This window comes from Archocentrus centrarchus, chromosome 1 (genome assembly GCF_007364275.1).
Source record: "Archocentrus centrarchus isolate MPI-CPG fArcCen1 chromosome 1, fArcCen1, whole genome shotgun sequence".
Lineage (NCBI taxonomy): Eukaryota > Metazoa > Chordata > Actinopteri > Cichliformes > Cichlidae > Archocentrus > Archocentrus centrarchus.
This window is the reverse complement of record NC_044346.1, coordinates 4819789-4833450: the sequence shown is the minus strand read 5'-3', so window position 1 is coordinate 4833450 and position 13662 is coordinate 4819789. Positions and strand designations below refer to the sequence as shown.

General features: G+C 39.7%; 1 protein-coding gene across 1 annotated transcript; it reads right to left on the bottom strand.

Moving 5' to 3' along the window:
* Nucleotides 1-3491: 3491 nt before the first annotated feature.
* On the bottom strand, nucleotides 3492-13109 carry LOC115780611 (B-cell receptor CD22-like). The gene is made up of 13 exons (XM_030729892.1): nucleotides 13090-13109; nucleotides 12938-13004; nucleotides 11862-12206; nucleotides 11558-11770; nucleotides 11189-11446; nucleotides 9650-9907; nucleotides 9274-9534; nucleotides 8298-8558; nucleotides 7431-7691; nucleotides 6552-6812; nucleotides 6144-6225; nucleotides 5988-6051; nucleotides 3492-5135 (listed from the first exon to the last, which is right to left on the bottom strand). The coding sequence occupies exons 2-13, from the start codon at nucleotides 13002-13004 to the stop codon at nucleotides 4977-4979; spliced, it is 2490 nt and encodes an 829-aa protein (XP_030585752.1). The 5' UTR covers nucleotides 13090-13109; the 3' UTR covers nucleotides 3492-4976.
* Nucleotides 13110-13662: the final 553 nt, after the last annotated feature.

The following is a 13662-nucleotide window of genomic DNA, read 5'->3' as shown; positions in this document are numbered from 1 at the left end:
AACATTTCCTACTTTCTGATTCAGCCAAACAGCTCTGTTTTACTGATACTTTTAAAAGTCAGATGCAAAGAGAAGGGGGGAAAAAAAACGTGTGTTCACATCAGATAATTAAAATAAAATCTATGGAACAAACAAAGTTCAACAATTTGAGTGAGCTGTAGTCAGACAGTTATGTCACAGCTTGTTTTATTGTATTTTGCATGAAACCATAATCCAAAAATATTTTATCTTGAGTAAATGAAGAGGAACTGTGATCAGTCTCATGTTCTTCTATTCTGATTGGCTGACTAAAAAGTGCACACACACATTTTAGGTTAAACATCATTCAGGAGCATTTAGTCACAAAGTCACAATATAATACCACACACACGGTGGAATAATCGTGTACAGTAAGTGTCATTTAACCCCCCTGTAGTTCTAAACATGTTCTTTTCTTATTCATTAACAATGAGAGTTAAAGAAAGCTGGTTATGTCTTCGAGCTGCATGTTATCACAGCCTGTGGTTTCACAAGTAAAATTACAGGCGACTCTGTAAATGTTTTGCATTCAGTAAACAGAAAGAGAAAGAGACATTTTTCAGTAGTCCTAAAGCAGAATTTTGCTTCTGTGTTCACAGCAGAAACTCTAAATGAGCATCTGCCCTTCAAAGCTGCTGAGCTTTAACAAATGAATTAGTATACACACTAAGGTCCAGCAGCATGCACAGGAGTGGAGGAATGAACCATTTCCTAGAACTTCCAGGAAGTTGGTGTTGAAGTCTGTGTGGAGGCAGAACTGGCCTCATGACAAACCCACACCCACCTGAGATCAAAGAGAGCGAGGGTGGGGGTGGGGGTAGATACTCCCAGGGCCTCGAAATCTCCTGGATTCATATATTTTATTTATTTTTTTTTTTGCTGTTGTCTTTATGCTGGAAGCTATAATTTTTTTTTTTTTTTTTTTTTTTATAAAATTTGAGACATTCCTTCATGTTTGTGTCTCACTTAATTCATATCTGTATCACAGCCGAGGAATTTCACGGTAGATAAATAATGATATAGTCATATTTTGGCACAGTCTGGTCTTTTCTACACATCAGTGACTGAAAGAAAGTTATATTCAGCAGGGGAGTAATAATTCCTGTAAGAAGTCATTACAACTCGGTGTTATCTTTATATTTACTGGTGTTATTTTAGCTTTGTTAGCTACTAAATTGTGTGCTTCCAGTTTCAGTGAAGTTAGACATCTCTAGCGTCATGCTTTGAAACTTTATCTATTTGTATTTGTTGTGATTAATGTATAGAGAGATGTCGAGATGTGCTCACAGTCATAGCATACCTTGGAAATTAATTTTGATTCTTTTGTAAATTTGGCATCTGGAGAAAAAAAATGCATTTTAATAATTATCATAAATCCTTTAACAAATGCAAAAAAAAAGAAATTGGCATTTTTTTGTGTTACTTCAAATGTGAAAGGCATCATGAACACATTGTTTTAAACAATTCTTCTGATAATTGTTTTTAATAAGTGAAAATATCTCATCTGTAACCTTAATTAAAATAATACAATGATACAAGAAAAGGCAGTTCAAAGAGAAAGAAAAACTATGATTTTTTTTGTCCCATGTCTTGTTTGTGGACATCTGAAACAATGAAACAGTGTTACACCTCCAGAACCAGCTGTGGTGCTTTCACAGCACTGTGATTAACTGCCTGATGTGTGAGTGAAAGCTGCACGGTGCTCTGAGCAGTGGGTTTATTGTCAACATTAAAATGAAGAGCAGAGAAAAATGAATGTAGACAATGAGCCATTGAGTCAGTGTTGGAAACTGAGCCATAAGAAACTTGTGAGTGAAGTCATTTTATTGACTTTAGCTTTTTAAGTGGCTTCAGCTGGAGAAACTGCTCAGATGTGGAATAAAAACAATGGCCCAACTCATTTTGTCACTTTAATTTTGTGATTTGAGCAAACTGCATCTGTATTAATGGAGCTTAATTTCCACTATCAGCTTCATCGCCTGTATGTTCCTGTGTGCAACTCGAGCTTTACTGTTGCATTTCCTGCTACTGCTGTTTGTTTAATACATTGTGTTGCTTGTTGTGTTCATATATAAGTTGTGGATGTGTTAAAATGTTCTCAGATGTGTTCTGCTGTTTTGATTCTTTTTAGACCCACTCCCATGATGTTGCATTTTGCCAGGTTGTAATTATAAATTTAAATGACTTGCCAGAATAAATTAAAGTTACACAAAAAGATATTCAGCGCGGGTGTATGGTGGTTCGCACTGTTGCTTCACACCATGAAGGTGTCTTAGGTTCAAGTCCAGGCTGGGGTCTTTCTGTGTGGTATTTCCACGTTCTCCCTGTGCTTGCATGGGTTCTCTGTGGGAACTCCAGCTTCCTTCCACAGTCCCAAGTTATCTGGTCTTTCTAAATTGGTTTTAGGTTTGAATGTGAGAGTGAATTGTTCTCTGTGGCTCGAGCAACTAATTTTAATCAACATTAAGAAATGAAAATGCGGCATCAGGCAGAAAAAAACGAAGCGCAACAGCTATAAATTCATCAATGAATTCAAAAAAGAGAAGTTAATTTATCCCCAATTAATTGCACAGCAGCCGAGTGTAAGGTGGAGCTATGGTCGAGCTACCCCCCACTGTGTTCAGCAGTAAAGTCAAGGGTGGTGAAGATCAGTCCTGATGTTTTTGCTGAGTCTTCCTTCTCCTTGTATCAGGTGTAATTGGCTGTTGGTTCAGCATCACTGCTGCTCTGCGTTCTTCAGTAGCGCCGACATTTTAGATGTGTAGTTTTATTAGTAACAGATAAGGTCTAAAGAGATCTGCAGTGTGTGTCACATCACAGGTCAAGTCTCAGGTAAAAAAAGAAGGACTATAATAAATGATAATGATTAGCAGTTACTTCAAATGTACCTTTTTAGACAACGAGGGACTTTTAGCAGTCACGTGCTCTTCTAGTCTGACCGGCTGTGATCTGTTAAGTGACACAGATTTTGGATTAAACTTTATTCGGTCCCATCGTCAGTAAACACTGTTGACCCGGTTTGATTGGTCACTAGTGACCTGGACTTGGTGTTCTTGAGTGTAAGCGGTGGTTTGCACCTTGTCGTGAAGCCTCTTTATTTCCATTCATGAAGATGTCTCTTTATTGTAGACCTTAACAATGATACACTCATACACTCATGATACACTCATCTCCTCAAGACTGTTTTTGACTTAGTTTGCTGTGACAGGGTTTTTTTAGGCGGTATTTCAGGCCTGCGTTCCTTCTGTTTAAGAATGCACCAGATTATTGTCAGATTATTAGTTTTTGCTACCTCACTTTGAAATCAACTCCACATTTTTTATCTTCTTATTTATTTTTTTTTGGGGGGGGGGTGCCTGTCAATCAATTCTCTAATTACTTTTGAGCCTTTGAAAATGGAGAACTATGTATTTAAAAAAAAGGCTGTATTTAATGCAAAATACCAATGAACTTTATTCACATTATTTGTTGGATTTAAAACAGTTATTTTACACACTGTGCTGTATAACACTCGTGACATTGTTCACATACTTAGGGACTTTCAATCAGAGCATTCGCACTGTAAGGTCTGTGACATCTCAATAAAACACAAAACCCTTTAAAACGACCTGGTAAATAAGAAAGAAAGAAAGAGAGAGAAAATGTAAACACAAACAATGAACAAAAAGAGGGACATAATAATTCTCTATGCTATAGAGTCAGAATGACATACAAGAAAAACAGTGTAAAGCTGATTTGGTGGTTAAGCAGTAGCAATTCTGAAGTTATGTAAATATGCATCAATGAAAATTGAATACTAAATTGATTACTTGATACAATATAAACAGATGGTGTAAAAATAATGTGGTAATATTATAGTTCATAAAGAGGGAACAGAAACTTGACAGAATTGTTCTTTGCTCCCATCTGCTGGCAGCACAAGGAAACTACAAGTAGATCAGGAAAAGAATATTTATGTATTTTTTAAGTAAGATATTTAAAAAGCTTGTTACATGTAATTTACAGAGCGACTAAAAGTGATATTTTTTAGCTTTTCTATACTATCAGCTATTTAAGCTGTTATTATCTGTTTACGCTGAGACAGGCAGACACTCAGCTCAGGTAAAGCTGTTACTGACACAAGAAAAAAGTTTAGGCTTCATGAACAGCACTTTTATAAGCCCGAAAGCCAGGATGCATGATCCACTTATGTTTTCACTCAAGGAAGGAGCTCGTCATAGCTCATTAGTTTCAAAGCTTTGGGGTGTCTTTGTGTTCATGGCTCCCATGCGGGGCAGGGCTCTCGCACAACACAGTGTTTGATTTCTGCCTGCTGCAACATGCAGATGCATCACAAAACAATACCCACATTAATTTTATATTTAAGCTTCTTATTATATGTTTCTTCTTTAGTGTAATTTTTTCAACTTTTTGAGCTTTTTCTCCCACATTTTATTGAGCTAAGTGGTTTGGATTGTGTTTTGTGTAACTTCCTGGGAGATCATTCCTGAGAGTGGTGCCTTTGTTTTAGTATCATTATTGAGCAAAATCAGCTGTTAGTCAGCAGAGGGAAAGCTGGTGATGGATGTTACTCAACTACATACCAGAGCTGCCGGTGTACGGTAGGAGAGAGAAAGATGGACATCAGTCAAATTTAAATTTATCTTTGAAATGAATGATGGGCAAAGCTGTCAGCAGGACTGCATGCACACTGTACATAAAGCTCACTGTTTCCTTTTATACAGACTTTAAATCATTACCATGACTCAGGCTAGAGAGTTGGATTTGTAGGAGGTTAGCTGCCTGTGCTGGACAGAGCAGGTGGATCCTCTGCAGCTTCCTGACTTGGGGTCTGGATTCTGCAGATGTGATATTAATGTAAAATATACCAATAAGTGAACAGTGATCACAAGAAACCCAAAAACAGTCTGAAAAGAGCTGCCATTAAGTCTGATATATCTGATGATGCGAGGAGCCACTCATGCGTGTGCAGCACGTTCGACCATCCCTTCTTCTTCTTCTTCTGTTTTCTTGTGTCTTTTGGTCTGAGCTGCCGTCCTGATGGAGCAGACGGGGTCTACCCGGTGGTTGCAAAAGTAGACACTAGCGCAGGTAGCACTGTCCTCCTCTGGTTGCACCTGTAGCAATTGGAAAATAATGTTAACTATTTTATATGCACAGATAGTGACTCCATAGTATAGATGTTTGCCTCGCAGGCAATCCCAGGGAAGTTTGTGTGAAGATGTGCAGTCTAAACTCTGTGCCCGGTGAAGTATGCAGATCCATGGCGGCAGTGACACCTTGCAAATTAGGGAGCACTGAGTGCATTACAGTAATCCAGCTAAGTGGTAACAAAGTCGTAGATTACTATTTTAAAGTCTCACCTCTGGAGAACTGGCTTCATTATGCCGGCGGCCTCAGGTGAGAAATGCTCGACTTGACTACAGCTTTAATGTTGTTACTGAGCTTCAGGTTGGACTCTAATCTGACTCCTGACCTGAGTTTGTGATCACTGGATTAAGATAGTGTGCCAGTGAACCCAGATCTACCAAAGAAGTCACAGAATTCCTCCAAAACCATCACCACTGTTTATTTTCCATTAAAATTTAGGAAGTTTAGAACCATCCATGCCTTAATATCATCTGGGCTCCACTGAGTAGGAGTCCTTCACATATCTTGTTATCATCTGCAAAAAATAATATGTATGCATGCAGTTTCCTATGACAGAGAGAACGTATACTGGTTCAATATTTGACTTGTTTTTATAGTGATGCAGACACATTCTGAGTGAGGGTTATGGTGCAGTTATTGTTGGTTTCATTTCTGTTCCTAACTAATCAAAGTATTCAACACAAGATTTTCCAGAAACCTTCAAGAATTGTTTTCTATTCCAGAAAACGTGTTGGGAGGCAAAAACTGTGATTCATTTTAATGGGGATGACACACTCACTTCCTTTGCAGTTCAGCTGGAGTAATTCATCATCTCTCACCTGTTCACTGGTATCTGTTCTCTCTCCAGGTTCAGGCTGCTTTTGCTTGGAGGATCTTTTTTTTCTGGTCAGGAGGATTCATTTCAGTGGTTAAACCAAAGCGCTAAAGTCACTGGAATTACAAGTTAAACTAAATGACGCTTAAGATCCACTCACATGATCCACAGGATGACAGAGTATGAGAGTATGAGAGCCAGCAGAACAGCAGGGACTGAAACAGCTGCTAATTTCCATGCTGCTAAAAACATAAATCAAATAAATTAGATTTAACAGGGTGGCAATTTGTGACCCTAATTTAACTTTTTTAAAGTAAATATTTTATTTTATTAATGAGGATAACCCAAAACTAACCATGAATTGTTATGGACAGCACTAAATATTATTCCCCTTTTTGTAAATATGAACAGAGAACTTCACGCGTGTGTTCTTTGTGACACACAAACACAACCTAGCAGCATTATTTCACCCTAAACAGGAATTTCACAAGAACTGTGCCAAACGAGCAGAACACAGAAGCAGAGGGTTTAGAAGTTCCCCTTCATCAACAAATCAGATTTAACTTACTTGATACGACAGTCAGCTGTAAGGTGGAGTTATGACGTCCTCTGGTGTTCTGGGCTTCACAGTAATACCTCCCACTGTGTTCAGGTCTGAAGTCAGTGATGGTGAAGTTCTGTCCTGATGTTTTTGGTGAGTCTTCATCCTCCTTGTACCAGGTGTAATTAGCTGCTGGGTTAGCATCACTGCTGCAGGTCAGAGTCACTGAGCTGCCCTCCACTATCTCAGCAGAGGGACTCACTGACACAGAGGGAAGCTTTGGAGCATCTGGAGGAGAACACGTGGCAGACTTTCACCAATATAGTTTCAATCCACTTTTTCATACACAGCACATGGCAATAAATCCACACTGAAACACCCTTTTCATCATTCAACAGAGGGGCTCGCTGGCCTGTGACTATAAATGTTAAGCTGATGTTGCTCAGATCTTCAATTATGTGTTGTCAGTGAAATACAGAGAAGCCACTGGGGTCTGAAAATAGTTGCCAGGCACTACTGGATAATGTATTAAATGTTCCAAGGATGTGAAATATTCCAGCATTTGGCACAGACAGATTCACAGATACAGGCAAACTAATGGGTCGTTAACATTGCTTTGACTTGTGTACCTGTTCCTTCAATAACACAGGTACAGTATGTCTGCTGTAATGAACTTTTCTTCCAGGGGAAAATGAATATGAGGGAGTGACTCTCTAACATGCTTTTCTTTGAAAGTGCACTCAGTGGTCTCAAAAAGCTTCACTCCATGCTGAAAGTGTTTTGCTGTGATACTTCATCTACAGTAAATGTCTTGATTCAATATTGTATGAATCACCAAACCTATCTGAATTTTACCTATTATAAATAAATAACCAAAATTACACTAAAATAGTCTGTTTTACCCACATGTCACATCAATAGAGATGTATTGTGGCGTTGGCATCCCCAGGTGGTTCTCAGCTTTACAGTAATACTCTCCTGAGTCGGAGGGCTGGATGGAGCTGAAGATGAGCTGTGACTCTTTACTGAGAGGTGTTTGATCATCCTCCTTGTACCAGGTGTAATTAGCTGCTGGGTTAGCATCACTGCTGCAGGTCAGAGTCACTGAGCTGCCCTCCACTATCTCAGCAGAGGGACTCACTGACACAGAGGGAAGCTTTGGAGCATCTGGAGGAGGAAACACAGGGACTAATCTTATCAGTTCCTACAAAGGTTGAATTATTCAAACAACTCTGTGTGTCTAATGTTAGTTTGGTTAGGAATGTTTTCTAGCTGTTTTATGTGTAAATAGTGCACTAATATGATAATTTCATTCATGAGTTGCTTTATATTGAAGGTAATAGCTTGTGTCCATTAAAAAAAGAAAAGAGGAAAGGTTTGGATACATTTTGTAAATGATGATTACAAAAAGAATATTTAAAATAAATCTTACTGCCATATATTTTTTTTTCTCAAACTTCACAGAGCCTTGATTAGTGCAAAGGTCAGCAGTGCAAAGTCACTGCACTGCTGAACTGCTGTTCTCTATCTCACCAGAACGCTGCATCACCTGAGACAAATGTATGAGTCTAAATTAAAGTCAAACGATAATAAAACTCACAGCAGAGTAATTCTCTGTGAGTAATATTTTCATCAGCGGAGCTGCTCAGTAACCTACAGCAGCTGACTGATCATGAAGCAGTCTGAGATGAAAACTGATCTTATCGGCAAAGAAAGCCCTAAAATAATGACAGTCACTGGTTAAATGTGGCTTTTAAAAACTGTTTCACTTACACATCACATCAACAGAGACGGATTCAGTTGCTGACGTCATCACTTTGTTCACAGCTGTGCAGTAATACTCTCCAGAATCAGAGGGTTGGATGGAGGTGAAGACGAGCTGTGGTTCTACAATAAGAGGCGCCTGGCCATCCTCCTTGTACCAGGTGTAATTAGCCGCTGGGTTAGCGTCACTGCTACAGGTCAGAGTCACTGAGCTGCCCTCCTGGATTTCACCAGAGGGACTCACTGACACGGAGAGAAACTTTGGACCATCTGAGGGAGAAAAATGAATAATACCATGTTATTGGTCCCAGAAAGGTTGAACTATGAGTCGAATGCCACAGGAGCTGCACAGTGAGGAGATCTGGATGGTGTTGAGCATAAAGGTGAGTGTCCTTGGATTATGTTATGAATTTATTACCTTATCAACTTAACATAAATGTAAGTTCAACCTTTCATGGTGGTTGTACTTGTGGAAAAGCTGGCTGAGCCTCTACAAACGAAAGCTGTGAACATAGACTGTCTGAATGAAAAAGTTTACATCGGGATTCTAGATCTAAAACTGAAAAAGAAATAGAATAAAATGTATCCTGTTTATGCAAAAGGTCTATAAAAATCAGTGTATATGAAATACCTACTGCTATTACATTTATAAAATGTAATAGCGATTTTCTATTTTTGCAGTGAGACTAAATAATTGTCATTACCTGAGTTCATAATGGGTTATGTCTTAATTTTCAAGGGAAGAATAGCATACAAAAGCAGAATAAATTGCGTCTATGTTTCTCCTTAATCATCAGCAATTATTGATTAACCAGCAACGCCACTGAACTGCTTACCACTGACACCAATGGAGCTATTCAGTGGGTGACACATGAAGAAAGCAGCTCTTAAAGGTTAAGAAAACTCAGAAATACTGAAAGTAATTTGTGAATTTGTAGAATTTCTCTAAAGAAAAAGAAAAAAAAAAAGAACTTGTTTATCTCACATATCACAACAATAAAGATGGATTCAGATGTCCTCCTCCCCAGGTTGTTCTCAGCTGCACAGAAATACTCTCCAGAGTCAGAGGACTGGACGGAGCTGAAGGAGAGCTGCCGTTCATTACTGAGAGGGTTTGGATCACCATCCTTGTACCAGAAGTGTTCAGCTGCTGGATTAGCATCACTGTTACAGGTGAGAGTTACTGAACGGCCCTCCTTGATTTCATTAGAAGAACTCGCTGACACTGAGACAAGCTTTGGAGGATCTGAGAGAAAACAGAATGATGCGACTGGTTGTTATTTCATGCAAATAACGAGGAGGTAACGCTACCAATGAGAGGAGTTTCAGAGCTATCTGATGTAGAGATTAGTTTCACTCACATCTCACATGAATAGAGATGGATTCAGATGTCTCCCCCACTTGGTTGTAAGCTCTACAGTGATACTGTCCAGAGTCAGAGGGCTGGATTGAGCTGAAGACGAGCTGTGTGTCTACACTTAGAGGTTTACGCTTATTCTTCTTGTACCAGGTGTATTTAGCTGCTGGGTTAGCCTCACTGCTGCAGGTCAGAGTCACTGAGCTGCCCTCCACTATCTCAGCAGAGGGACTCACTGACACAGTTGCAACTTTTGGAGCATCTGGAGGTGAAGATAAGAGAATGAATTAACTTCTCACTGTGTGAATCTCCTCACGCAGCTCAACAAATGTTCCCTGATTTCTGTGCTGCTAATGTTTGCTTTAAACCACTTTAAATATGTTAAATGTCAGTTGAAGGAGAAGGGCTAAGAGAGGAGATTAAATACAAAATACAGTGATTGAAATTGATACAATAATGATTTCAATGGTTTATTCCAAAAATCCTGAACTACACAATGATGGCACATTTGTGTTGTAATTTTGAATGCAGCTTAACTTAATTAAAGGTGATTTACTTTTAGAAAACTCCACAAAAGCAAATGTAACTCATTACAACCCCTGTGTGTGTTTCTCTGTGCTCGGTTTGGCACTGAAATCTTTGGAGGAATGTTGAAGTGACTGGCAGCGCATATTCACATGTTTTGTGTAGATCCCTGATGGTGGATTATACTGAAAACAGAAATGTCAAACAAAAAAAAAAGGAACTGATTCCTTTTTTGTGTGTATAGTAAAAGCTCCCAGAGATGATGCAGATTCTTTGTTTCCTGGATCACAGACTATTTGATTTTAGACTATTAATGAGCAGCACGGGGGCTCCACAGGGGACTGTCCCGGCTCCTTTTCACATTGTATACAGCAGACTTCAAATACAGTTCTGAGTGCTGCCACATCCAGAAATCCTCAGATGATGCTGCCATTGTTGTGTGTGTATCAGGAATGGACAGGAATCTGAATATAGGGATGTTGTTAAAGCTTTCAAAAACCACCTCAGAGTGAACACCTCCAAGACCAAGGAAATGATAGTAGATTTCTGAAGATTAAGACACCCTCTCCAACCTGTGAAAGTTTGTGAGGTGGACATAGAGGTGGTAACAAAATATAAATGTGTAGGTCTACACCGAGATAGCAAACTGCACTGGTCCCTGAATACAGACAACCTACACAAAAAGGGGGCAGAGCGTCTCTTTTTGTTAAGAAAACTGAGATTTCTCAACATCTGCAGTAAAATGCTGAAGATGTTTTATCAGTCTGTGGTGGCTGCAGTATGCTGTTCCATGCTGCAGTCTGCAGGGGTGGCATCAACAAGGCTGTAAGGAGACTGGACACACTAGTGAGGAAAGCTGGAGCCAGACTGGACACACTGGGAGAGGTGATGGAAAAATACACACTAAAGACATTTGGAGCCATCCTCAACAACTCTGATCACCCACTTTATAGCACGATGATGTTGAAACAAAGTGAATGTGTTTGAGCAAAATGATTATTAAAGCTGATTTACTCACATTTCACATTAATAAAGATGGATTCAGATGTCCTCCCCAGCTCATTCTCAGCTGTGCAGTAATACTCTCCTGAGTCAGAGGGCTGGATGGACTCCAAGCCAAGGACTGTCCCTTCACTGAGATATCTTTGGCTGTTCCCCTTGTACCAGGTGTAATTAGCTGCTGGGTTAGCAGTAAAGCCGCAGTTCAGAGTTATTGAACTGCCCTCCACTGTTTCAGCAGAGGGACTCACTAACATATAGTAAAGCTTTGGAGAAACTGAAAGATCGAAGGGAGACCAAAAAGGAGACTTTAAACACAGAGAGGCTTTTGATTTGAAATATTTTACAGGTTTGAGATCTTTATGATGACACTGTGGAGTGAACTCACACACTGGAGCAGCGCGGTGATCCTCGTGTCCTTTAACAGCACAGGAATAGCTGCTGTCATCATCTCTGACAGAGACTCTGAGGGAAGATGTTTCTTCCTTCAGTTTCTGTCCTTTATTGTACCAAACATATGAAGGAGGATCAGTCACATGACAGCTGGTGTGACACTGCAGCTCTGTCTGGGTTGATGATCTTCTCACCTTTACCTGGAGGTCTGGATGTGTGAAGAAAGAACAAAAAAAAATCATGATTTCAAAGCTACATGACTAAAAACAAAACAATCAGCATCCCAATGACAATCTCACCTGTGACAGTCAAAGCGACTCCAGGTGACCCAGTAAAACTTCCACCATCCTGATTTGTCTTGAACCTGAACTTGTACTCCGCTGAGTCTCTCTCTCTCAGGCCTGTGATCCTTAGAGTGCAGTCATTCTCATGAAAGCGGTACTCAAATCGATGTGAATGTGCTTTCAGATGCACAGGTTTCTCATTGTTTTTAACAAACCAAAATCTGTCTTGAACTGTAGGGGTTATATTGTGTACTGTGGAAGGGTAACTGTAGCTGCAGAGCATGTCCACTGTTGATCCTTTAAGAGCACAGATCTGAGCAGAAGTGTAAGTCACTGACCAGCCATTCTGACCCTGTACCACTGCAACACAGAGCACATCAGACACTCCAATCACAGCCGCAGCATCATTATTAAAGGAAACATTTGTATAAAGTTTATTCCTATTCCTGTCGCAGGGCCAACATAATAGAGATGGACAAAAATTCACATTCATGGGCAATTTAGGAAACCAATTAACCTAACTCCAGTAAGTGCATGCTTTTGGACTGTGGGAGGAAACCCAATGCAGACACAAGGAGAACATGCAAAGTCCACACAGAGAGAGGCCTGGGCCAAGGTGGAATCAAACCCAGACCTTCTAGATGTTGTTGTAAGTGTGAGGCAGCAGTGCTATCTATGCTGCCCGCTGCTACTGCTGTACATGACGAAAAGATCAGTGAGAGCTTATTTACTGCAAACCAAACAGAGAAGAGAAACTTAAAGAAAATGAAGTGCCGGGGTTTGTTTCCCTTTTTTTAGTACAGACACAGTTACTAAATCCTTCAGATAAGCTACTCTCAGTCCCAGTTATAAAGTCATTTCAAACAGCGGAGCAGTTTTTACACAGCGTTACACAGCACAGGCATGTTGAGGTAAAAAAAAAGATACAGAGATGCAGAATGTGTGAATATTGTAAAAGTCTGCAGAGAGCAGTTTACCAGCATAAAAATATCACTTCATAAGAAACACGTGATGATTTTAATTATCACATCTACGTGTTTTTAAAATCGTGCACTGACAGCTCTTCACTGTGAGAGTTAGATGTACAGTACCTGACACAATGAGAAGTGCAACAAATCCGCTCACTGCCGCAGTTAAACTCATAGCTGCTCCTTTCATCTGTGTGTGACAGAAAGTCAGCGTTGTGTTTGACAGCAAAGAAAAACTCTATAAAAATGAGCCCTTAAAAACAGCTTCTACTTACCACAGAGAATGATGTCCTGTTTAAAGTGAATGCTGCTGTCTGATCAGCTCAGTAAGCAGAAGGCAGAAGTCACACTTCCTTCTTTTTCATGTGATTATTAAGTATGAAGCCAGTACATCTGAGACTGAATGTTGTGGTCAGACCACATACAGCCCTCTAATTATTTTCTATTAAATTGAGGGATTAGTTTAATGGTGTGTTAACACCAAAATTAGTACAAGAGGTACAGGTTCACTTCCAGAGATCAGCCCCCAAAACTAATGGCTTTGCTCACACGTGCCCCCCCCCCCCCCCCCCCCCCCCCCCCCCCCCATGTCACACCCAGGACACACCTCTTTTTCCACCTTTTTCCAAAATGGTGTTGGTTTAAAGTACCTCTTCAGTGTTGCCCAGACATCCTTATTAAACTTTCTAGCAAGGGAAAATGAGAGACTTGTACTCTCATTCAATTCCAATAAAAATAAATAAAAAATAAATAAAACAACATTCTTGATAACCTGCTCAATATTAATTTTAGCTCTTTATAAGCTTATGGAATAGTGTACCGTGTATGTACACTATTCCAACATTTCC

Bases quoted from the DNA above. Each gene is read 5' to 3' on its own strand.
- LOC115780611 (XM_030729892.1), bottom strand. From the start codon at position 13,004: ATGAAAGGAGCAGCTATGAGTTTAACTGCGGCAGTGAGCGGATTTGTT. The intron at 11,771-11,861 runs GTGAGATTGTCA...TCACACATCCAG, and splicing joins AGTCGCTTTGACTGTCACAG to ACCTCCAGGTAAAGGTGAGA. The intron at 6,226-6,551 runs GTAAGTTAAATC...TTATGTTTTTAG, and splicing joins ACAGCTGACTGTCGTATCAA to CAGCATGGAAATTAGCAGCT.